We start from the raw sequence: 24856 nt of genomic DNA on the forward strand, positions 1-24856 counted from the left end.
ACAAAAGTTACTATTTATTGGGTACTCATGTGTCAGATACCACACACTTTATCAGATATTTACACTATCTTGTTTATTCTCAGCAGCCATGCAAGGGAGGCAGGTATTAAAAGTTCTGCTTAAAGATGTGGAAACTGAGGCTCAGAGAGGTTTAGTGACTTGCCAGAGGCGGCAGTGAATTGACGGTGGGGGAGGGGTTCACGCTTCCTCTGGCTGTGGCCAGAGCTCCAGTTCCAGCGGCCTGGCTGACCCAGGCCTACGGACTGCTCTCCTTCCACATAAGCCCACTGGCCCTTCGGTCTCTGCCTCCTCCACTTCCTGCTTTGGCTTCATTTCTATGAAAAGCAAGATGATTTAATTATGTGTTAATGAGTCTTCTAAGGCAGCAGAAAGTGAGGGGTAGATGTGACAATGTGTTAGGAAGCTGTTTTCTTTCCCATGCTGGGGTGAGATTCTGGGCTGCTACACAGAAAGGGCAGTTGTGGTTGGGCAAAAATTGACCTGGATGCGGCCGTCTGGTTTGTATGCTGTAAGGGTGAAAAGAAAACAGTCCCTGGGACTCGAACACTGGTCCTGAACCTCCTTCTTGCTCCAGTTTCTGGTCCCCAGGACTGTCTGAGGTCTAAAGCCCCTGCGATGAGGGTACAGGGTGGGTCACAGCTGTGAGGGAGGAAAAGTCACCTCAGGAGGCAGGTCAGGCCCTAAAGCACTTTGGGCTTCCCATCCTTAAAATCCAGAATTTTCACAGCATGTTCCACTGACCTCAAGGCTGGAAGGAACTGAGCAGCTGAGTTGCTCTGGGCTTCCTCCTGTCCTGGCGAAGGGGCTTCTGGGAAACACCAACATCGGGCCTGGGAGCTGGGCTCTGCTCCACTGAGTTCCCAGGGAGGAGGCAACTGCGTCTTCAGGAGCGCCTTCCCCGTGCTCCTCTGTGCTAATTAGGAAAAGGGAAACAGCCGCCCAGAACAGGTGCTGCTCTTCAGGGGACTGCAAGGGTTGTTCTTAAAAAGGAAATTGGTACAAATGAGCTTAAATGAAGCAGAATTAAGACTGGCAGGAAGCATGGCAGCTGCCGGCACACAGGTAAACAAGGTGGATGGAGAAAGTGAACAAAGAAGATGGAGCCAGGTGTGGGGGAGGGGGTCCAGGTTTTCAGGGCAGGACAGGAGAGCAGAGAACTGAACTGAGCAGGAGAGTTGAACTGAAACATGGGCTCTTCCCGGGTCTTGAGCCTGCCAGCCTTTGGACACGAGCCACACCATCGGGGCCTTTCCTGGTTCTCAGGCTTTCAAACTCAGACTGGAACAAAAGCACCAGCTCTCCTGAGTCTCCAACTTGCCGACTCACCCTTCAGATCTTGAGACTCCCTTGTCCCGTGAGTGGCAATCACGTGAGCCAATTCCTTAATATATAGAGATACATATCTCTATATAGGCTATTGGTTCTATTTCTCTGGATAACCCTGACTAACATGTCTGGTTTACTCAATGTCAGGGCTGACCACAGTATCTCACAGGATTCCCTTTCCTCTTCTGCCATCAAACCCCACTACATCCTTGAACCGTAGGCTGGATGGAGAATGTGCCCAGAACGGCCTGGGGAAAGCAAAGGTCCAGGAGGACCAGTTCAGTCCTGGGCCAAGCCTCCAACTTGCCTCTGGGTGGGTGGCAGGACTGCTCCCTCAACAGCCATGGCCTTAGGTGATAGGGCCATTGTGAAATGGCACCACTGAGTCCCTCCAGCTGGCAGCTGGCTCTCTAGTGAAAGCAACAAACCCAACAAATACTCGAGAACAGACCCACCGTCTTCTCTCTGTGTGGTGTACAGGTTGTGGGGGATTCCACCACGTCAAACCTGCCTGACCCCTCTTCCTAAGGACTCCTTAACCTCGGGAGGATTGGTACTCGCCCTGTTCCAGACCCAAAGTAACAAGATTTCTTCCCAAAGTGGGGTAGGGCCATCCCCAGCCCTTGGAAGAACTGTCAGTGTCCACAGGGCAGCCCTTCCTGCGGGCCCCTGGTACTCCTCACTTCGTGTCTCGTCGGAAGCTTCTGGGCACTCCTTCTTCAGCTTCTTTCTAGGAGCCTCTTCTGCTTGGTCCTGGAACCAAACATTCACCCACATAAGTAATCCAGTTAGACAGTCTCTCTTTCTGGCCTTAGCCACCTTCCCTCCCACCCTCAGTCCAGGGAGGACCCCCTCTGATTCAGAGGTCCCTGTACTGAGGGAGCCCAGCATCGCCCTGGCGCCTGCTAAGGAAGGGCCTCCTCTCATCCATCCTCCACTGCCCTGCATGCAGCCCAGCACCCTCAGAAGCCCTTCCCTGACCCAGGTTTCTCAACAGTGGCCTTGTTGACATTTGGGGCTGGATAATTCTTTGTGGTGGGGGGCTGTCCTGTAGGATGTTTGACCGCATTGTCAGTCTGTTACCAACTAGATGCCACCTCAGCTGTAACAACCAAAAATGTCTCTAAACATTGCCAAATGTCCCCTGCCCTAACCTAAGTTCTTTCTGTTTGTTCTCTAGCGCCACAGCAGAACCCGGGCTGGGGCTGGGGGCTGGGCAAGGGTCCAAGACAAGGAGAGGAAACCAGTGGGAGGGAAACATGCCTTCAAGACCAACCCTGCCTCAACCTCCATGAAGCCGGGCCCCTCAGACCCAAGCTCTTTGAAAGCTGTCTCCTCTTGGCGCTCACCATTCAGTTTTTGCTCCCCTCCCTTTTTTCCTATATGGTAGTTTAAAGTTATTATTATTGTGGTTAAGAACACTTAACATGAGATCTATCCTCCTAAAAAGTTTTTAAGTGCACAATATAGTATTGTTGACTTCGGGCACATTGTACCCCTTTTAATAGATTTTATGTTTTAGAACAGTTTTAGATTTATAGAAAAATTGCAAAAATATTACAGAGAATTTCCCATCTACTTGCACCTATTATTAACATCTTCAATTAGTATGGTACATTTATTACAATTAATGAACCAATATTAATACATTATTTTTAACTAAAGGCCACAATTTATTCAGATTTCGTTTGTTTTTACCTAATGTCCTTTTTCTGTTTTAAGATGTCATTGAAGATACCATATTACATTTTCAAAAATTTTACTGAGGTCGTATTGGCTTATAACATTGTGTAAATTTCAGGTGTACACTATTATATTTCAGTTTCTGTGTAGATTGCATCACGTTCACCACCAATAGTCTAGCTTTTATCCGTCACCATACACATGTGCCCCTTTATCCCTTCCACCCTCCGAAGATACCATATTACATTATTGTCATGTCTCCTTAGGCTCCTCTTGGCTGTGACAGTTTCTCAGATTTTCCTTGTTTTTGATGACCTTGATAGTTTTGAGGAGCACTGGTCAGGTGCTTTGTAAGATGCCCTTTACTGGAATTTCTCTGCTGTTTTTCTCATGATTAGACTGGGGTTATGGATTTTTGGGAGGAAGGTCACAGCCATAAAGTGTTATTTTCATCACAACATACCAACGGTACATACTGTCAACATGGTTTATCACTGTTGATGTTGACCTTGATCAACTGGCTGGGATAGTGTTTGTCAGGTTTTTTCACTGTAGAGCTAATCTCCCCCGCCCCATCTTCTGTACTCTCCTCTTTGAAAGGAAGTCACTATGTGCAGCGCATGCTTAAGGATGGGTAGTTATGGTCCCCTTCCTTGAGGGCAGAGTATCTACATAAATTATCTGGAGTAATTCTGTGTAGGACATTTGTCCCTTCTCCCCCACTTATTTATTCAATCATTTATTTCTCAATATGGGTGCATGGATATTTATTTTATCCATTGGGTCATAACCCAATCCTACTTTATTTTGTTGCTCAAATTGTCCCAGCTTTGGCCACTGAGAGCCCTGGAAGTTGCCACCTGTGTTCCTTTGATATATCCCCACCAATTTCTTTGTTTTAAAAGTTCTTTACCTTCTGGAACTACAAGATGCTCCAGACTCACTTTGTAAATTTCCCATTTCAGTCCTAGAATCAGCCATTTCTCCAGGGAGCCCTGATTCCTTTTATTGGAGAATGGTAATAGGAACCAAGATATGGGCACAGCTGTGCTCATTGCTCCTGCAGTGTCATTGCTCCTAGGCCCCTCAGCTGACAGAACAAGGAAACATATTTGTGTATGATCCCTGTGTATGCACATACATCTGTAAATATTTCTATATATGTAGCCACCCTATCTGCACTAAACTGAATGTGGGTCACACTGGCGTATCCGACTCCAGTCCATTACTACATGGATCATTCTTGTCTTCTGCTTTGCTTATTTATAAGCCCCCACTCCAACAGCGAGAAACCTGGCTCCCACCTCTGCCATCCATGTACTTAATTGCTCGATTCTGGTATCTGGAATTGCTATCCCAGACTCCATATTCCCACGGGAAACAACTTTCCTAACTAGAGGACAGTGCTCATATGCAGTTCCTTTTGCCTTTAGTCTTATAGACACCACTTATTTCCAGCATTACTTAGGTCAGCACCTTCTCCCCCTCCCCCTTCAGTGAGGTGGTTTTGTACATTAAATACAGTTAAATTCTCTTGTCATAGTCCGCATTCCTTCCTGGGATTCTCTGACCTCCTAAATGATTTTTTAAATTTGCATACATGAAGGTTCACTCTTTGTGCTAAAGGTTCTATAGGTGTTGACAAACGCATAATGTCACGTATGTACCATTACAGTATCATCAGAGTAGTTTCACCACCCAAATGTCTCCCGTGATACATCTAGTCAACCTTCCCCTCCTCTCCCCAGACCTTTGGCAAGCACTGATATCTTTACTGTATCTATAGTCTTGCCTTTTCCAGAATGTCATATAATTGGAATCATACAATACGTAGTTTTTTTAGACTGGCTTCTTTCACTTAGCACTATGTATTCAAGGTTCCTCCATGTCTTTTTGTGACCTGATAGCTCATTTCTTTTCAGTGCTGAATAATGTTCCATTGTACAGATGTGCCATAGTTTGTTTATCGGTTCACCTATTGAAGGAAATCTTGATCACTTCTAGTTTTTGTTGGTTATAAATAAAGCTGCTATAAACATTCACATGCAGGTTTTTGTGTAGACATAAGTTTTCAAATCAGTTAGGCAAATACCTAGGAGTGAGACTGCTGAGTCATATGGTAAGATTATGTTTAGCTTTGTAGAAAACTACCAAACTGTCTTCCAAAGTGGATCTAACAATCTGCACTCTCACCAGTAACGGTGAGAGCGGTTCCTGCTGCTCCACGTCTTCACCAGCATTTGGTATTGTCAGGGTTTTTATTTTAGCCATCCTAACAGATGTGTAGTAGTAGCTCATTGTTGTTTTAATTTGCATTCCCTAGTGACAAATTACGTTAAGTATCTTTTCGTATGTTTATTTGCCATCTGTATATCTTCGTTGCTGAAGTGTTTTTTCAGATCTTTTGCCCATTTTTTGTTTGTTTTTAAATTTTCTTATTGTTGAAATTTAAGATCCTTTGTATATTTTGGATATAAGACCTTTATCCGATATTTGTTTTGCAAATATTTTTTCCCAGTCTGTGGCTTGCCTTTTCAGTCTCTTAACAGTTGCTTTCACAGAGCAGAAGTTTTAAGTTTTAATAAAATCTAACAACAATTATTTCTTTCATGGATCATAGTTTTGGTGTTCTATCTAAAAACTCATTGCCAAACCTAAGATCACCTAGATTTTTTTTATGTTTTCTTCTAGAGGTTTTATACTTTGCCTTTTATATTTAGTTCTACAATCTGTTTTGAGTTAATTTTTGTGAAAGGTGGAAGGTCTGTGTCTGGATTCTTTTTTTTTTTTTTTTGGCATATGCATGTCCAATTGTTCCAGCACCATTTGTTGAAGAGACTATGTTTGCTCCATTGTATTGCCTTTACTCTTTCATCAAAGATCAGCTGTCTGTATTTGCGTGGGTCTGTTTCTGGGCTCTCTGTTCTGTTCCAATGACGTATGTGTCTATTTTTTGCCCATACCACACTGTCTTACTATAGTTTGTAGTAAGTCTTGAGGTCAGGCAGTGTCAGTCCCCCAACGTAGTTCTTCTTCAGTGCCCCGTTGGCTGTTCTGGGTCTTGCAAACTTTAGAATCAGTTTGTTCATATCTACAGAATAACTTGCTGGGATTTTGACTGGGATTGGATTGCCTATAGATCAAGGTGGAAAGAATTAAAATCTTAACAATATTAAGTCTTCCAATCCATGAACACAGAATGTCTCTCCGTTTATTTGATCTTCATTGATTTCTTTCATCAGAATTTTATAGATTTCTGGATATAGATCCTATATATTTTGTTAGATTTATACCTAAGCATTTCTTTTTTTGGTGCTATTGTAAATGATACTGAGTTTTAAATTTCAAATTCCAATTGTTCATTTGTGGTTTATCAGAAAGCAATTGAATTTTGTATATTAACCTTGTATCCTGTGACCTTACCATTATCACAATAATTCGACTTTTTTTGTCTGTTCTTTGAGATTTTCTACATAGACAAACACGTCACTTGTGAACAAAGAAAATTTTATGTCTTTCCTCCAAATCTGTATCTTTTGTTTCCTTTTCTTATCTTATTGCAGTAGCTAGGACATCCAGAATGATGTTGAATAGGAATGGTGAAGGGAACATTCTTGCCTTGTCCTCGATCTTAGGGGACATTATCCAATTTCTCACTTGATGTTAGCTGTAGATTTTTTGTAGATGTTCTTTATCACGTTGAAGTCTCTTTCTATTCCTAGTTTGCTAAGAGTTTTTATGATAAATGGATGTTTGAGTGTGTCAAATGCTTTTTCTGCATCTATTGATATGATTGTATAGTTTTTCTTCTTTAGATTGTTGAAGTCATGGATTACAAATGATTGATTTTTAAATGTGGAACCCATCTCACACATATGGAATAAATCCCATTAGGTTGTGGTGTATAATTATTTTAATACATTGTTGAATTCAATTTGCTAAGATTTTGTTACAGATTTTTGGATCTATGTACCTGAGAGATATCAGTCTGTAGTTTTCCTTTCTTCTAATGTCTTTATCTGGTTTTGGTATCAGGGAAATGCTAGCTTCACAGGCAGAGTTAGGAAGTATTCCCTCTGTTACTATTTCCCGGAAGAGGTTTTAGAGAATTGGTATCATTTCTTTCTTCCGTGTTTTCTAGAATTCACCAGTGAAACCATCTGGGCCTAGTGATTTCTTTTTTTGGAAAGTTATTATTGTTGATTCAATTTCTATAATATATATAGGCCTATTCAAATAATCTATTTCCTCTCTATGAGTTTTGGTTTGTGTCTTTCAAGAAATTGGTGCATTTCATCTAAGTTATCAAATTTGTGGGCATAGAGTTGATCATAATATTCCTTCATCCTTTTAACATCCATGGGATCAGTAGTGATGACCCTTCTCTCATTTCTGATATTAGTACTTTGTGTCTTTTCTTTTTTCTTAGTTAGGCTGGCTAGAGCCTTATCAATTTTATTGACCTTTTCAAAGAAAAGATTTTGGTTTCATTGATTTTTTTCCTATTAATTTCCTCTTTTCAATTTTATTGATTTCCACTCATTTTTATTTCTATTCTTTTGCTTGCTTTAGGCTTATATTGGTCTTTGTTCTCTAGTTTCCTAAGGTGGAAGCTTAGATTATTGATTTTATATCTTCTTTTCTAATATATGCATTCAATGCTATATATTTTGCTCTAAGCATTACTTTCACTGCATCCCACAAATTTTGATAGGTTGTACTTTCATCTTCATTTAGTCAAGAATATTTTAATTTTTGACTCATCTGGTTTTTAGAAGTGTTTTATTTAATCTCCAATTATTTGGAGATTTTCCACCTATGTTTCTGATTTTGATTTCTAGTTTAATTTCATCTGAGAGCACATTTTGTATGTTTACCATTCTTTTAAATTTGTTAAGGTGTGTTTATGGCCAAGTACGTAGTCTACCTTGATGAATGCTCCATGTAAGCTTGAGAAGAATGTGTATTCTGCTGTTGTTGGATGAAGTATTCTATAAATGTCAATTAGATTCAATGGATTGATGGTGGTGTTCAATCCAGTTATATCCTTACTGATCTTTTGCCAGCTGGATCTGTCAATTACTGGTAGAGAGGTGTTGATGTCAGCTACTATAATAGTGGATTTGTCTATTTCTCTGGCAATTCTATCAGTTTTCACCTCACATATTTGGATGTTCTGTTTTTAGGTGCATACACATTAATGATTTAACAATGTTTTCTTGAAGTATTGACCCTTTATCATTATATAATGCCTCCCTTTATCCACAATAATTTTCCTTACTCTGAAGTCTGCTTTGTCCGAAATTAATATAGGTACTCAGAATTAGTGTTAGCATTCTATTTCTTTCTCTATCCCTTTACTTTTAATTTATTTGTGCCTTTAAAGTGGGTTTCTTGTAGACAACATATAGTTGAGTCTTTGTGTGTGTGTGTGTGAGGAAGATTAGCCCTGAGCTAACATATGTTGCCAATCTTCCTCTTTTTGCTTGAGGAAGATTGTTGCTGAGCTAACATCTGTGCCAATCTTCCTCTATTTTATGTGGGATGCTGCAACAGTGTGGCTTGACAAGCAGTGCTAAGTCTGTGCCTGGGATCTGAACCCTTGAACCCTGGGCCGCCAAAGCAAAGTGTGTGAAATTAACCACTATGTCACCTGGCTAGCCCCAAGTCTTTTTTTTTTTTTAAGTCTACTGAGTTTGTCTTCTAATTGGTATATTTAGACCTCACATTTAAAATGATTTATATAATTGAATTAACATCTGCCGTGTCTGTAACCATTTCCTATTAGTTGCACTTGTCCTTGTTTCTTTTTCTTATCATCCCTCTTTCTGTCATCTCTGGTTTTAATTTGGAATCTGACATGATTCCATTTTCTTTCCTTTGTTAGCATATCAATTACACTTCTTTTAAAACATTTTAACTCATTACTCTAGAGTTTGAAATATGTATTTACAACTAATCTAAGTCCACTTTCAAATTACACTTTACCATTCACAGGTAGTACAGGTACCTTATAACAAGCTATTCCCAATTCCTCTCTCCTGACCTTCATAACATTCCTATTATTCATTTACTTAGTCCAATACTATAGTCCTCCAACACATTGTTGCTGTTGTTACTTTGAACAGGTATCTATTACATCAATTAAGAATAGAAAAATAGAAGATTCTATTACCTTCATTTATTCCTTGACACTCTTTGTTTTTTTAATGTAGATCTAAGTTTAATGTAGATCTAATATCTAGATCATTTCCTTCTCACTAAAGAATTTCTTTTAACATTTCTTGCAAGGCAGTTCTGCTGGCAATAAATATCCTTATTTTTTGTTTATCTAACAAAGTATTTCTCCATATTTTTTTTCATTGCAGTAAAAGTCACACAACATAAATTTCGCCCTTTTAACCATCTTAAAGTGTACAACTCAGTGGCTTTTTACTATATACACAATGTCTCCTTCACTTTTGAAGAATATTTTCAATGGATAGAGAAGTCTAGGCTGATGCAGTTTTTTCTTTCAATATTTAAAATCCACTCTATTCTTGTTTGCATGGTTTCTGACAAGGCTGTAATTCTTACCCTTTCCCTGTATAAGTATGCTAGGGCTTTTTTCCCCCTACAGCTTCCTTCAACATTTTGTTTGTCTTTGGTTTCTACAGTTTGAATATGATAAACCTAGGGGTTCATTTTCAGGGGGTATTTATCCTGCTTCTTGTTCTCTAGGCTTCCTGGATCTGTGGTTTGATGTCTGCCATTAATTTTGGAAAATTCTTAGTCATTATTACTTGAAATGTCTCTCTTGCTCTGTTCTCCTTTTCTTCTCCTTGTGATATTCCAATTGTTCATGTTACACCTTTTGAAATTGTCACAGTTCTTGGATATTGTTTTTTGGTCTTTTTTTTCCTCTTCGCATTTCAGTTTGGGAAGTTTCTATAGACATATCTTCAAGCTCAATGATTCTTTCCTTGTCTGTATCTAGTCTACTGATGATCCCATCAAAGGCATTCTTCATCGCTGTTACAGTGTTTTTGATTTCTAGCATCTCCTTTGATTCTTTCTTAGAGTTCCATCTCTTTGCTTACATTATCCATCTGTTCTTGCATACTGTCTACTTTTTCCATTACAGCACTTAATGTATTAGTCTTTTTGTTTTTTTAAAGATTTTATTTTTCCTTTTTCTCCCAAAATCCCCCCAGTACATAGTTGTATATTTTAGTTGTGGGTCCTTCTAGTTGTGCCGTGTAGGACGCCGCCTCAGCATGGCCTGACGAGTGGTGCCATGTCTGCGCCCAGGATCAGAACCGATGAAACCCTGGGCCGCTGAAGCGGAGCACACGAACTTAACCACTCGGCCACAGGGCTGCTCCTAATGTATTAGTCTTATTTAAAATTTCCTAGTTGATAATTCCAAAATGTGTCATGTCTGTTTGGTTTGATGTTTGCTTTGTCTCTTTAATCTGTTTTTTCCTTGCCTTTTAAAGATTTTATTTTTCCTTTTTCTCCCCAAAGCCCCCTAGTACATAGTTGTATATTTTCAGTTGTGGGTCCTTCTAGTTGTGGCATGTGGGACACCACCTCAGCATGGCTTGATGAGTGGTGCCAGGTCCATGCCCAGGATCCAAACCAGTGAAACTCTGGGCCGCTGAAGCGGAGCACGCGAACTTAACCACTCGGCCCCGGGGCCGGCCCCTCCCTGCCTTTTAGGATGCCTTATAATATACAATTTATTGGGTAAAGGGACTGATGTAAACAGACCTTTAATGTGAGGTGTGATGACGGTCTGCCTAGGAGTTGGACTGACTTTAATATTTACTGTAGTTTTAGGTGCCAGTGGCTTTAAATTCCTCTAGTGTCCTTGTTTTTCTCTACTGCCTTTGAGTTTCCCCAAGAACTTCTTCTTTAATAGTCTGTGACTTGAAGCTCTTTCAGCTGTAATCTACTATTGTTATACTGGAACCCTGGTGATGTGGTGGTAAGGTTTAAGGAAGGGGAAGCATTTTATGACTTTATGATTAAATCTCTTAAATCTCGTTTAGTGGGTCTGTGTCCCCAGTTGTGACCTTCACAGGTGTCTCTGAGCTTTGTCCCCCCTTCCTTAGGTGTAGCAGAAAGGCTAGAGGGGGCTGGAGTTAGGTGATGGTCCTACCTCCTAAGTGAGATAAGACTCTGACAGTCTTTTCACCTTGAGAGAAGGCTTTCCTTAGGGAGACTGCTGTGCGCATGTTTTTAAATGGTTACTTTTCTGTTTCCCCCTCTAGAGACAGGAGGGGTTTTTCTTGGCTGTTCACCATACTCAGCCTCCATCAACTTATGAAAATCACCACTTAAGCATTCCTCCCAGTCTGTGGCTCCAGCAGCTTCTGCTCCAGGTCAGCTGAGCTTGGCTGGGACTGTGTTTTCCTGCCTCACCAGCTTTTAGGGGGGCAGTTTGCCCTGAAACTTCAATTCTCTGATAAGCCCAACAGAAGTAGTTCCTTTTCAGTTTGTTGAGTTTTTCCTTTCGTAAGGATGGGAATGATGACTAACAAGCCCTTTAGATGTTGAAGCTGAAACCAGAAGTTGCTTTTCCCTTTTTTTTTTGGTTTTTTAATGCTCTCAAGGCATGAGGGCTGAGATGGCAAAAAGGCAGTGTATATCCATTTGGCCTTCTGGGAAAGAGTGTGCAGGGAAGCAAACCCTCTGTGAAGGGAAGGCCCAATGGTATACACATTGATCCTGGCTCCTACAGACCCTAGGGGCTCAGCAGACACTGCCCACCCACCCCACCCTCACTACCTCATTCTGGCTTCATTCTCTCTTCCTCCTCCAGACTGTACCCTACTGTCCACCTGGATCCTGCCCTCCAGGTTCTTTCTATAACACATATCTAACCGTATGTCTCTCCCTACTAAAAAACCTTGCACCCCCAGAATAAAGTACAAATTGCTCAGTGTAGCATTCAGATCCTCATGGTTCCCCCTAATGTTCCCTCTGCTGCCCGCCTCCCCCAACTCCTGCACAATATTGGGGTACTAGGGATACTCTGAACTACTCCCAGGTCCCTGAACATATATGCTTCCTCCAGTCTCTCTGCCTTGCACATGCTGATCCCTCCAGAAACCCTTCCCATCCTGACTGGCAAACTGACTCCACCAGTAAGACCTTGCCTCCTTGGAGGGGTGGGGGGCTTCCCCAAGCACCAGTACATTCCTCAGGCACAGTGCCATGCTCTGGGTCCCACTGATGCCCCAAGGGACCTCTCCAACAGCCAAATCCCCATCTTACTCCAGGCCTAGGAGGCATGGGGCAGACACTCTGAATCTCCCTCATGGCCCTGTTTTTGTCCCAGAGGTGGGAGGGACACCAGACCATGTTGGCCAACCCTCCCTGTCAGCCCTCTCCAGCTAAGCAGAGGAGGAGGGAAGGTCTGGAGAGGAAGGAACATCTGTGCACAGGCACCTGCTGTATAGGCCAGAGGTGAGGGAACCTGGCTCTTAAAGGTGGATTCCAGGGGCACAAATACCAAGCTCCACCACCTATCAGCTCTGTGACCTTGGGCAAGCTACTTACCTCTCTCCTTCACCATCCTCATCTCTAAAACAGAATAAGAAATAGGACCTAGCTCTGAGGTAGAGAGGCTTAGGGGAAATAGTGCAACGCAAAGCATTTCTGATGCGAATGTTCAACAAGTGCTGGTCATTACAATTACAGCAACCACGTGGGCCGAGCGCTGTGCCAGGTGCTCCTATATCCTGGCTTCATTTCATCCACGCCCTGGGCAGTGAGGCAGGGATGTTAGTTCCATTCCACAGAGGAGGCAACCAAGGTGCTGAGAAAGAAGAGGAGCCGTCTGCTTCTTCCCCTTGCCAACCACCGCTCAGCCGTCTCCCACTCTCCTAGAACGGCCTGGTGGAGGCCCGGGCTGGGGAGTGAGGGGAGTTGCAGATTCAGGCTGCATCACCATGGATGCCTCGATGATGGTGGTGGTGGCAGTGGCCATGGGGAAGTGTGGGGCCGCAGGGTTGGAGAGGTGCCCCAGCCCAGGCTGAGTCAGCTGATCTTGATTTTCTTCTGCTCAGTCCACTCCCCTGGTGCAGGTGGAAAGGAAGGAACGCCCCATTTTTCAGGTCTTCCTATGTGACAGATGAGTACAGAGCCAGGAGCTTTGATGTCACATCCATTCCCACCAACTCCAAGAGGCTGGTGTTATGCCCCCATGTTACATAAGTCCAAGACGACAGAGACAGGGAGACTGGCATACAGAACGTATGCAATTCCCCTCTCCTGGGCCTCAAGTTGAGAAAGTCCCTCCCATCACCCCTGCACCATAACCATGGTTATTTGCCCCTCAGCATAGTGAGTGAAGCTGAACTGCTGGTTGAGGTCAATCTAAGGACCCTCGGTCACACATCTGAACAGTTATGTGGAACCTGAAGCTTCACTCATCTTTGCTTAAATCTCTTGACTTACGCACAGGTTGTACAGTGCACAATCTGTGCAACTACACAGAGCAGCCCTGAGATCATCCTCAGAGACAGAGTGTTTTTGGACCAGAGTTGTTGAATCCACCCTCCTGAACTCTGGGAGCTCAATCTCTTCCCTCTCCAGTATTTCAGCTGCCCTACAGTTAAGCAAACCAACCTTAACTGGTCCCAAGTCTCCTCTGACTTCTGCCCCAAATCTCTAGCAGTCAGACACCTTGAAGGAGGGATCTACCTTGCAGGGTTCCTCTGCTCCCACTCTCTCATTGGCCCCAGGCTTCCCTCCAGATGCTTCCTCCAGGTCACTCCCCGATTCCATGGCCTCCTTCAGCTCCCCTCCTTCACCTCGCCCTGGCATTTGGTGCTTACTGCTAGTCCCCCTCCTACTGTGGGAACACCCCAGGGGTTCTCCTACTTCTCCCACCTTCCTCCTCCCATCGCACAAATGTGCTCCTCCGTCCCTCAAGCCGTGACCGAGTCATTGCCGACGCACCCTGCCTACCCTAAGTCCAGTCCTGTGGATCTGTTTCTGTGCATCTTAATGAGGCAGGATGAAGCCCTCCTCCCAGAGTCAGAGCCCACCAGAGTCTGGCAGTGGTCAGACCGCCCAGAAGGGCAGCAAAGCCTGGAGGGCTGTGGGAGGTGGCAGGAACCTGTGCCTTTGGCTTCTCTCCCACCTGACTTCCCCTGGCCGTGTCATCCCTAGCCCTGCCCCAACTCCTTGCCAGCTTATAACTAAGAGAGGTGTTACCTTTTGCCCCACCCCATTCCCCTAAGCCACAGGTGACAAACTGGTGGTCCACAACACATTTTGTTTGGCCTGCCATACTTTTTTAAAGTTTCAATTCATTGCTATCATTTTAAAATTAACCGATTTCACTTAAGAATCCAGAATTCTCGTTTCTTCTGAAAAATCAGAAGATCTGGCAACATTAGGCCCACACTCCTGTATGGTGACATCCAGCTGGAGCTGGCTTCAGTTGTTCCCTTTCTGTGGGGCTTGCATTCTGGTTTCTGCAGCTGTGTCCCTCCCAAACACCCTGGCCACCCACGTCAGCAGCCTGGGGTCTAACTGTACCTCTGCAGGAGGCGGTCCCGGGGAAGGAACAAAAGCCCGCAGGTCTCAGCACGTGAAGGAGGGCAGAGCAGGGCAAGCAGGAGGCCGGGCAGAGTTCCAGGCAGAAGCCACATCCCAGCCTCTTCCATCACTGTTTATTGCCAGCAGCGTCCCAGGCACCCTGTGTGTGTCCTGTCCCAGCTCAAGCCTGCCTCTGGGAGTGGGGCTGCTGCAAACACAGGGCTTGCTGTCCACTACTTCAGGCCACTGCATATCCTGCTGGAGCTGGCCCGGGGCCTGAGGCTTGGTCCTGGTCCTGAGAGGCAGTGCAGCCTAGAGGCACTGGCTTCCTTACTGTCCAGCCAACTCAGCCAAATGTGCACCAGGGGGTGGCTGCCTTGTCGCAGTCCAACATGATGTTGAGAACAGTGCAGGGGGCCCCTCCCACAGACAGTGCTGTACGGGAATCCACACGGTACTTCACGGTGCTCAGGCCTCCCTCCCGGTCCACCTTGAATTGCTCCTGGGAAGAGAGGGCAGAGAGAGCATATACTTAGGGCTTTGTGGGTGCCAGCTGTCCGCTGATCCCCCACAACCTCGTCATCAGCGGTCCTGTGATTCCCACTGAAGAGAGGAGGAAATGCTGCTCAGAGATGTGAAGCTTCACCCACGGCTGCCCCCCACTGGTAGGCAGGAGAGCAGGGATTCTTCAGCTGGACTAACTTGGCTTCTGGAGAAGCGGCTGTTTGAGGGATAGGGACTCCTGTGCTGCAGGTCTGCTGCGATTCTGGCACCTTCAGCTGAGACCCGCCCCCTCTCCAGCCTGCAAGGACTCTGAAGTCTCGGCTGACCCACAGTGCCCAGCACCCCGCCACCAGAGCAGGGCATCCCAGAGCAGCCACCAAGCAGAATGCCCATCAACTGGCCTGGGCCGAGCAGGGCAGGATGGGGCCATTTGGGGCAGAAGGAGAACTTGTGAACTGTTTGGGCCTGTTGGTTCCCCACATCACCACCTGTCCATCCCCAGTCAAGGGACCAGCCAGCACCTGTTTTTGAGCTGCGATGCGCTTCTGGTCCCTCTTCCGCCAGGCTGGGTCATGCAGGTGGTGAAATGTCTTGTACCCAGTTGTGATTCCCGAAGGGCGGAAAAGCTAAGGAGGCCAAAGGTGGTTGGGTCAGGCTGCCCCTCCTGGAGCCCTGGCCCTCACACAAGTCCTCTGGACTCCCACTGCATGCCACAGGCAGGGGCCTGCAGTCCCATTCTGCAGAAGTGGTGTGCTAGTCAGGGGGCAGGGCTGGGATTGGAACCAGGGCTGCCATCTCCAAGCCCCAGGAACTTCACCTGAGGACAGAGAAGGAAACCTTGGGGCAGCCACGATGATGGAGGAGGTGGCAGGGCCCTGGGTGGGGTGTTACCTGGAGCCCGGCTCCTTTGATGCGCCGGTAGAACTCGTCGTCCTCGCGGCCCCAGCCCCAGAAGCGGTTGGACATCCCATTGCACTGACACAGAGATAGGCAGCGTCACTTGCCCCATCCTCCCAGGGGCGCTCTTTGGTCTCCTACTATTCGGAAGTACCAGCCCGAGCCAGGATAGGCCAGGCCAGGCCCGGCCCCCTCCCCTGGTGGTTCTGGACACCCAGATGCTTACAGTTCCCACAACCTCTGTGGTACAGGGGGAACAGTCAGCACATCCCAGTCCCTTTGCCTGTTCTAATGGGGCCTTGAACTTGTGTGAGATGATTAGTTTCTCAAAAGCGTCTGACTGGTGGGAGGGGACCTCTCTGGGGAGCTGGTGATGGGCAGAAGTGCCAACTCCTGCTCGATTTCTGCCTGCTTCCATACTGCCATTTCTCCTACGGTGGCTCTGCCCAGGTCTCTGTATGAGAGAGGGACAGTTTGGCTCTACGGCAGACGCCTATTTTTGACACCCAACTTGGAGCTTCATTTACATAAAGCTGGTTTCAGCCACAGCTTGAAGAGAGGAGCAGGAGATGGGGGTCTAAGCCGCTCAGTTCTTCCCACCCCACCCACCCACCTTCACTCCCAGCCACAGTGACTGACTCAGGGATGGGCCCATGACTCAAGTCGGGCCAATCAAGAGCCAGCGCAAAGCAGTTCTGGGGCTCTTATCTGGGCTGTTGGGGAAGGGGGCTCCATCTTCCAGTGGACTTGGGCCTAGATGGATGCAGGCTGCAGCTATAATAACCACCTTGCATCCTGAATGTCTGAAAATAAATCCAGTCTAGAGAAGGCAGAACTGAGAGATGGAAGGTGAAATGGTGCCTTGGTGAACCTGTCTCAGAGGCTGGGCAGGCCGTACCTGCAGCCAGACCCTCCATCCCCAGCCCTACCCAGAGCTTTCCACTTTCCCCAGTCTTCTGAAGCCAGCTTGCACAGGGGTTTCTGTCACTGTGGCAGAATCCTCCCTGGCTGACTTGCTCAGCCCTGCTCCTTTCTCATGTCTCTGACTGTTCCTGGGTTCCCCTGCAGGGCTCAGGCAGGACTCCTCCACCCGCAGGGCCCCAGAACTGCTGCTCCTCCTGCCAGTGCCCCCACCCAGGAGGGCGCTCCCTGGTTCTGAGCAGGGCACGCTGGGCTGGGCCTCACCAACTGGTAGTGCTGCTTGGAGAGCAGCAGGATGCCACCGACGTAGGTCTTGTAGTGGTAGAGCGGGTGGAGCTCTGGGGAGGCCACGTGGAAGGGCCCAGCCTCAGGGAAGCCATAGTCCAGCTCCTCGTTGAGAGGGAGCAGATCCACATCGTGCATGGCGATGTAGTCCGTGCTGTTGCTGCTCTCCAGGAAGCCCACGTTGATGAGTGCCGCCCGGTTGAACCTGTGCAGGGCGGGCAGTGACCTTGCTCTCCCCCAAAGTCTGCATGACAGCCTGTCCTCCACAGCACACCCCCAGTGCCTACACCCCCCTCCAGCCCAACCCTGCCTTCACTGTGGGGCTGCCCACTGCACGTCTGCCCCTCCACTCATCTCACAAAGGTTTGCTGAGCACTTCCTGTGTGCCAGACACTGTTGAGAGCTCTGGAGATGCAGCAGTGAGAACTCAAAACTCAGCCCTCAAGGAGCTGACTTTCTAATAAGAGGAGACAAAATCAATAAGCAGGTAGGTAAGAAGCCAGACAGTGGGAGGTGCCGTGGAGAAGAGCAGAGCAGGTGAGGAGAAAGTTTGCTGGGGTGGGGCGGCTGTTCTGTTAGATAGGTGGTTAGGGAGCACCAGGGTCAAAGGGTGACATGTGAGCAGAAACCTGAAGGCATGAGGGAATGAGCCCAATGGAAACTGGGAGAATGGGGCTCGGAGCAGAAGGGAGAACGACTGCCAAGGCCTGAGGCAGGAGGAGACACCAAGAAGCCAGGCATAGTGCATGGAGGGGCTTAGGGGATGAGGTCAGAGGGTGACAGGCCCCTGACAGACTTGGGCTCTGACCCTGGGCGAGATGGGGAACCATTGGAGGGCTTAGAGCAGAGGGCTTCCTGTGACTTAGGGTTTAAGAGGATTGCTCTAGTCGGGGTGTTGAGAAAACATTGGAGGGAGATGGGCTGAGAGGCCATTACAATCATTCAGGCAAGAGATGGTGGTGATTTCGCTCAGGGGAGTGAAGACAGTGAGAAGTGGGCAGATTCTAGACGTATTCTACTGAGGGACTGGATGTGTGTGAGCGGGGGAAGGAGGAACTGAGGATGACCCCAAGGCCTTCTGGCCTGAGCAAGTGGAAGCGTGCGGCTGCCCTGTGCTGAAATGGGGATGGGGACAGGGGAAGCAGGTCTGGGGCGGGTGGGGAATCAGGAATTCAGTTTTTACCAGTTAAGCTTGAGAGGCCTCTGAGACTACCAAATGAATGGTTGTTCAGGCAGCTGGATGTGCAAGTCTGGAGTTCAGGAGAGAGATCTGGACAGGGACACAGACTCGGGAGTCACCAGGAGAAGAGATGGGATTCAATGCCACGAGATGCCCCAATGAGTGACTGTAGCAAGAACTGGGGATGCCAAGCACTGAGCCGCAAGGAGCACCCAGGTTGAGAGATCAGGGAGATGAGGCAGAACCAACACAGGAGGTGGGAGGGGTGGCCAGTGAGGAAGGAGGAGAACGAGACAGCTGCCCCAGAGGTCAAATGGAGAGGTTTTAAGAAGGAAGAAATAACTCACTTGGCAAACGCTGCCGAGAGGTCGACAGGATGAAGGCTGAGAACTGGCCTTTGGATTAACAAGCTGGGCTCACTGGTGATGTCAATGGAGCTGTTTCAGTGTCATGACAGGGTAAACGTCTGAGTGGAAGAGGTTTGAGAGAGCGAAAGGGAAGGAGCTTTGCTACAAAGGGAAGCAGAGAAATGAGGTGACAGCTGTGGGGGATGTGGGATCAAGGGGGTCTTTCTTTTCCTTTTTTCTTTTCAGATGGGAGCTACTTCAGTATGTGTGTAAACTGATGTGAATGCTCCATGAGGGAGGGAAAACTGACCATGCGGGAGAGGAGGGAGCCAACGGCTAGAGTGATGTCCTTGAGTAGGAGAGGGGGAAAGGGATCCAGTGCCAGAGTGGAAGTGCTGCCCTGGAAGGAGCTGGGACAGTGCGTTCACGGGGACACATGCACAGAAGCTGGTGGGCCCATCCAGGGTGCAGGGACTTGGGAAGTTCTCTTCCAGTTGGTTCTGTTTTCTAAACAGAAAGCAAAGTCAGCAGCTGAGGGTGAAGATGGGGGGAGTGAGGAGAGGAGGTGTGCAAGGCTGCCGCGGGGAGGGGAGGCAGCAGACAGAGGAACGCGAGGCTTCCAGGCAAGGCTTCCTGAGCCAGGGCTCATTGTCAGCGACGCGAGCAGCATCTCTGGCCACTTCCAGCCACCCAGGGGCAGATGTGGAGTAGTCAGAGTTGGGTTTCGTGAGGCGGAAGTTATGCCAGGCAGAAGGGGGCAAGGGAGTTGAGGCGTGTGCGGGAGAGTGATTTTAATGCTGAGCCACGGAATCCAAGTTAGGTAAGGAGAAAGTGAGGACGAGGAAGGTGGGCAGTGAAAACTGGGAAGACCGTGGACTAAAGGGCCTGGTGGGGCCCAAGAATTGCTGGAGTGTGTCTCCCAGTGGAGTGAGTTGGCAGGAAAGGAGGTGGGGGTGAAGTGTGAGAAGCTTGAATTGTGACCACGGAGGGGAGCAGTTTTTGGTAAGGGTAAGGATTTTAGGATAATGCTAGACTGTGAACAACTTTAAAGCCTGGTCTTGACCCTCCCTTTCCCTATTCCCTACAGCCATCCCACCCTTCTACTGTGCTGGCCGAGACACCATCATCCCAGACGACTATGAAACCACCCAACAGGTCTTCCCGCCCCCTCTCTTGTCCTGCTATAAGCTATTCCACATACAGCAGCCACAGAGATCTTTTAAAAATGCATATCAGATCAGGGCCCTCCCCCAAAATTCCCATCACGCCCAGTGAAAGAATGCTCCCTCCCATGCTCCTGCCACTGCCCCAGGTGGCCCACTTGGCATTGGACCACTGCTGAGAAAGGGAGCAGGCCCTGAGAGGCCTGGGCAAGGTAAGGCCCCTGGAGAGGGGGTGCTGGGTCAGGAGGCAGTCCCTACCTGAAATGATCCACCTGGTTGAGCACATAGATGTGGTGCTGGATCTTCTTCCTGCTCAGGAAGCGGTGCATGTGGGGCACAAAGACCAGGAGCTCCTCAAAGCGTTCACGGAAGGGCACCAGCACTGCCAGGCGATGGGGACCCCATGATGCATCTTCTTCCCAGTGCTCAGGGGGTGGCTCTGGGGGGCACACCCGGGGTGGGCCTGGGGTCTCCTGCCCTTGTCCCCTGGCTGCCCGGGCCACGTCACCAGAGCAGCTGAGCTGCAGCCAGAGCAGGGAGAGGAAGCCCAGTAGGAGACAGGCAACGAAGAGGTGGAAGACGGAGCATTTCCGGGGGAGGCCACTGGGGAGCAACCTGGACCTAGGACAAGAGCAGAGACAGGTCAGAAGGACAGGGCTGAGCTGGGGCCTTGTGACAGACCCCTTCTCTGGTTTCCCCACAAGTAGGGCACACATGACTTGTCTGCCCCAAGCGCCTGGGAATTAGTGCAGAAGCAACTTTAATGCTTTTGCTGATGCTTCTACTGTGCATCAGAATCCTGCTTACCACCCTAGGTCCAGCTTGTGCCATCCCACCTCCAAGAAGTCCTCTGACCACTCTCGGGTCACAGAGCTGCCGCAGTTCCTTGATGCTCTCTTACTTTCTGTGGGTGAGTCCTGGTCAGACCGTGAGCTGCTCGTGGGCAGGGACAAGGCTCCTTGTCTCTTGCACTTGCCGCTCCTCAGGACAGTGGCTCATGTCTTGAGCTGACGGCAGGAGTCTCGCCTTAGAGACCCCACCCACTGCCTTCCATACCTGCTCCCCTGCAAGTTCACCCCCTTGGTTTTGTCCTGCTTCTCACACCAGAAAGCTCCCCAAGACAGAGGTGTGTGCTGGCATCAGTCCCCGTGAAAAGACCAATTGTTTACTCTGGAAAGATTGGACCTGCCCCCAAACCAATACAAAGCCAAACTGACAGTGGCAGTTCATTGAACGAGTCTCAAAGCTTCAGTCCAAGAGGCAGCCCATGTGACAAGAGATGAGAGACAGATGAGGGAAAGAAAAACAAGGGCTGCATACAGCACCTAGGCTCATTTCAGAAATGAAAAACAGCTGAGTATCTTACACACTGGGGTAGTGTGGCTGTGAGAGACGGCCCTTTCGGTTAGAAAGTACTAAGAAGCAGGCGGAATTTGCCTGATTCCTTTGTCCCTCTCTCTGGAAGTTCCTGAGAAGGAGCTGAGGAATCCAAGACAAGGGAAGCTTCCTCTATACTACTCCCCCTGAAACAATCTGCAACCTCCTTTCCAACCTTTACGAGTCACCAAGTCACTACCAGGTCTTACAGACTCTACCGCCTAAGTGTCCCTTTGCTCCTTCCTCACCCAGTGCCTCTCTTTTAGCTCAAGTCTCATCTGGTCCTTGCCCTTCAACCTCACAGATGATCCTCCCCTGTTTACAAGATAATAGCAGAACCCTTGGCCCGACAGTCAAACCCCTCTGTGACCTGGCCCCATCTGCAGTTACACCTTGCCACTCGCCCGGTGGTATCATACTGGTTAACTCAGAGCTTCTCCACTCACCATACTCCTTCCTGCTTCTGCCCTCACACAGCCTGCTTCTTCCGCCTGAAATGCCCTCCTTATTTTATCTGCCTGGAAGCCCCCCAGCTGATCCTTCAGGACCAAACTCCAATAGCATGGCCAGCACCGTGTGACCCCTGTCCCCATGTGCACGCAAACTGAGATACATGCTCCTTCCTTTGTGTTCCCATGGCATCTGGTACTTCCCTCTTTGAAGCCCTTACCCACAGGCAATCAGATTCCTATCTGTGGCCCCAGCACTCGTCAGACAGCAGAAGGCTTGCTAAGTGAGTTACAGGAAGTGTTCAAGCAGTTAGGGCATGCTTTAAGTCACAAACTAGAGCCAGGCCAACTCCTGCCTTTCTCTAGAGGCACAACTGCCAACCTGGAAGCCAGCATCCCTGAAGCCAGGCCAGGTCCCCCATGCAGCAGAGAGGTGGTCCGGTAGGACATCCTTGCAGGGCTCCTAACTTACCCCCTGTTATCCTGTGGTGGGGGTTTGCGCTGGGGATCAGCGGAGCCCAATCCTGCAAGTGGCCTGGGAAGGCTGGAACCTCTACAGATTCTTTCTCGCCCTCCTGGCTCTTTCTGGGGGAGAGGTGGAGACCGGGGAGATGGACACAGGGAAATATCCCACCTTAGGGGGAAGAAGCAGTGACTATTATCCAGCGGTACGGCATTGATTGGGCATTCCATGCACTTTCACATGCTGTTCCTTCGGTCCAGCCTCCTCTTCCCACCAAGATCACGTTCCCATGGGCAATCTGATCCTGCCTCTAAGGGCCCAAACCGCTGAGCAACCGAATTCAGAGCTGAGTCCCAATTCCCCAGGACAGTGGACACTGAGAACTGTTGTTCCTGGTGCCACCTGGTGGCCAACTCCAGATGTGCAGACCTAGCTGCTCCCAGGCCCAGGCCACCCTGCTCTGATGGGCAGTTTGTCTCCATCAATCTATAGGCCCAAGGCTAGTAAGAGGCAGATTCAAACCCAGGTATGCTGGCTCTAGAGCTAGCACTCTAATTGCTCCATTAGCCTGCATCTGTTGCATGGATCTTTGTACCCATGTGTGAAAAGTACGAACTGACATCAATACATTTTTCTGGGAACAAGGCTATGTTCCAAAGGCTTATGGAAATGGATCAGGAAATGGAAATTCTCCTCCGTTACCCTTCATTTCTTCCCTCACACAAACCTTAGTGACACAAGGTTTGAATCATCAGCTGCTCTGATTACAGAACCTCCAAACTGCAAAGGTAACTGGAAGACAACTAGTCCCTCCTCTGTGTCAGGCACAGCGTCAAGAGTTTTACATGTGTCATCCTCAGTCCTCGTACAGCCCTGCAGGGTGGATGTTATGATCCCTGTTTCAGAGATGGAAAGGCTGAGGTCAGAAGGATTAAGTGATCTGTTTCTGGTCACATGGCTATTAAAGAGGATTGCTGTCCATGCCTGATTCCACAGTCCAGGCTTTCTTTCTATTGTATTCTTTCTTCTTATTTCAACACCAAGTCTGAAAAATCCCTAATGGCAAAGACTCGTGCCCGTTCTATCCCGGAATCTTTTGGCACCTGGCAAACTTAAGAGAAATAAAGGGAATGAGGTATCATTCACTGGGTGGAGTCCCACTATCATGTGTTCTGGGTGAGAAGAGTTTTGGGGGCACATCTCAAGACTGAAGTGCGGGTGTCTTCCCAAATCTAAGTGGCCAAATAGCCTCCCACCCACCCCATTCCCCTTCTACTTTAATAGGAAACATCATTAGCTAAGGTCTGAGTCCAGCTCGCACCTAATGACATGGGGCAGGCCCCATCCAAGTAGAGCTGCACAGGAAATGAACTAATGTTCTGTGTGAGGAATGCCTAGTAAGCGCCAGGCAGAGCATACAGAGCTTCTGTCTGCTGTGTTCTTCTGGGTGGTCAGCAAATGACGGGGAAGCATGAAGACGGGCAGGTAAAGTCTGAGGCTACATGGATGCGATGGGGGAGGCAGAGACCAGAATAAACACCCTCAGAGACTAGGGAGAGACATAAAGACACAGATCCACTGAGAGAGGTCAACGGAGTCAGAGAACCGCACGAAGACAGACAGAGGCCAGTGGAGAAACACAGAGAGAACCATAATGAGAGAAAGACTTGTAAAGACAGAAACAGAAATTCAAAAAGGGGAATCAACGGAGAAATACAGAACCCCGGAGTGACGGAGACGGGTAGAGACAGAGACCCACATAGAGAGAGACAGAGACCCTCAAGGAGAACCACAGACCCTCAGAGAGCCCGCACACACGGAGAGGACGGCCTCGGGCTCCTACATTCCGCGGGCCGGCCCGGAAAGGATTGGCACCCGGGAGGACGGGGCCCGGACCGGCCGCCGCCGCTCACCTGCCGTCCTCCCAGGGCAGCTGCGCCGCTTTCCTCCGGGAGGGGAACATCGTTGGGGGAGGCGGCGGCGCATGGAGCTCGAGCTCCCAGCCGGGCCGGGCCGGCCTCCCGGGCCTACGCGGCGCCTCCGCCTCCTGCCCCGCCCAGGCCGCTCCGCCCCGCCCTTCGGTCCGCTGGGTCCACCGCTCCGGCCGCACCGTCTGCTCCCCGAAGCTGCCGCGTCAAAGGTTCCGCGCGCGAGGAACACGTGAACGCTCCAACCGCCCGAGTGACTGCTAGCTGCCCTCTACACTCCGAGAAACTGAGGCCCCTCAGGGAGCTCTAGTCACTGGGCTCGGACTGCACTGAGACTCTGGGCTTCCAAACGAGCGCCGTGGGATAATGTGCGTCTTCCTCCTCTTCCCAAGGGAAGGCGGGGAGCATCTGGGCATCCCTGCTGCCAACCCAGGTGCATTCTTCCTCCGCAACAAGCTTGGAGGGGGCAAGGCCAAGCTCAGGGCTGTCTTGGGTTCAGCCGACACCCCAAGTAGTAGTTAGGAGTCAGGCACTAAAGACTTATTGACTGGATGAGAAACCTGAGTCTGCCAATTCAGCTGCTTTAGGTCAAGGCACAATCTCTTTGCGTCTGTTTCCTCATCTGAGGGTATAAATGGTGCCTGATGTACATGGTTGCTGTGAGGATTAAAGGAGAAAATGCAAATACTTGGTACAGTGATGGGCGCAATAGTCAACTCTATATAAATGATAGTGATCATCCAGGAGAGGGCTACTTTGTGGAGCTGAGGTGAGAAC

At 48.4% G+C, this 24856-nt stretch overlaps 1 protein-coding gene across 5 annotated transcripts; it reads right to left on the reverse strand.

The window, feature by feature from the left end:
* Nucleotides 1-51: 51 nt before the first annotated feature.
* On the reverse strand, nucleotides 52-24221 carry B4GALT7 (beta-1,4-galactosyltransferase 7). 5 transcript variants are annotated; one of them, XR_011505707.1, is made up of 9 exons: nucleotides 24065-24221; nucleotides 20121-20483; nucleotides 17152-17377; nucleotides 15961-16044; nucleotides 15591-15695; nucleotides 14566-15067; nucleotides 763-2100; nucleotides 502-660; nucleotides 52-335 (listed from the first exon to the last, which is right to left on the reverse strand). XR_011505707.1 is itself a non-coding variant. In XM_044777588.2 (7 exons), exons 1-7 carry the CDS (start codon nucleotides 24112-24114, stop codon nucleotides 14912-14914), a joined length of 1146 nt encoding a protein of 381 aa, XP_044633523.2. In that variant the 5' UTR covers nucleotides 24115-24201; the 3' UTR covers nucleotides 14297-14911. The 5 variants fall into 5 exon arrangements, 2 of the variants coding, with proteins under 2 accessions (XP_044633523.2, XP_014690396.1); XR_011505706.1 differs by lacking the exon at nucleotides 502-660; XR_011505705.1 differs by having other exon boundaries at nucleotides 52-2100.
* Between the last annotated feature and the right edge of the window lie 635 nt (nucleotides 24222-24856).

This window comes from Equus asinus, chromosome 9 (assembly GCF_041296235.1).
Source record: "Equus asinus isolate D_3611 breed Donkey chromosome 9, EquAss-T2T_v2, whole genome shotgun sequence".
NCBI classification, from domain to species: domain Eukaryota; kingdom Metazoa; phylum Chordata; class Mammalia; order Perissodactyla; family Equidae; genus Equus; species Equus asinus.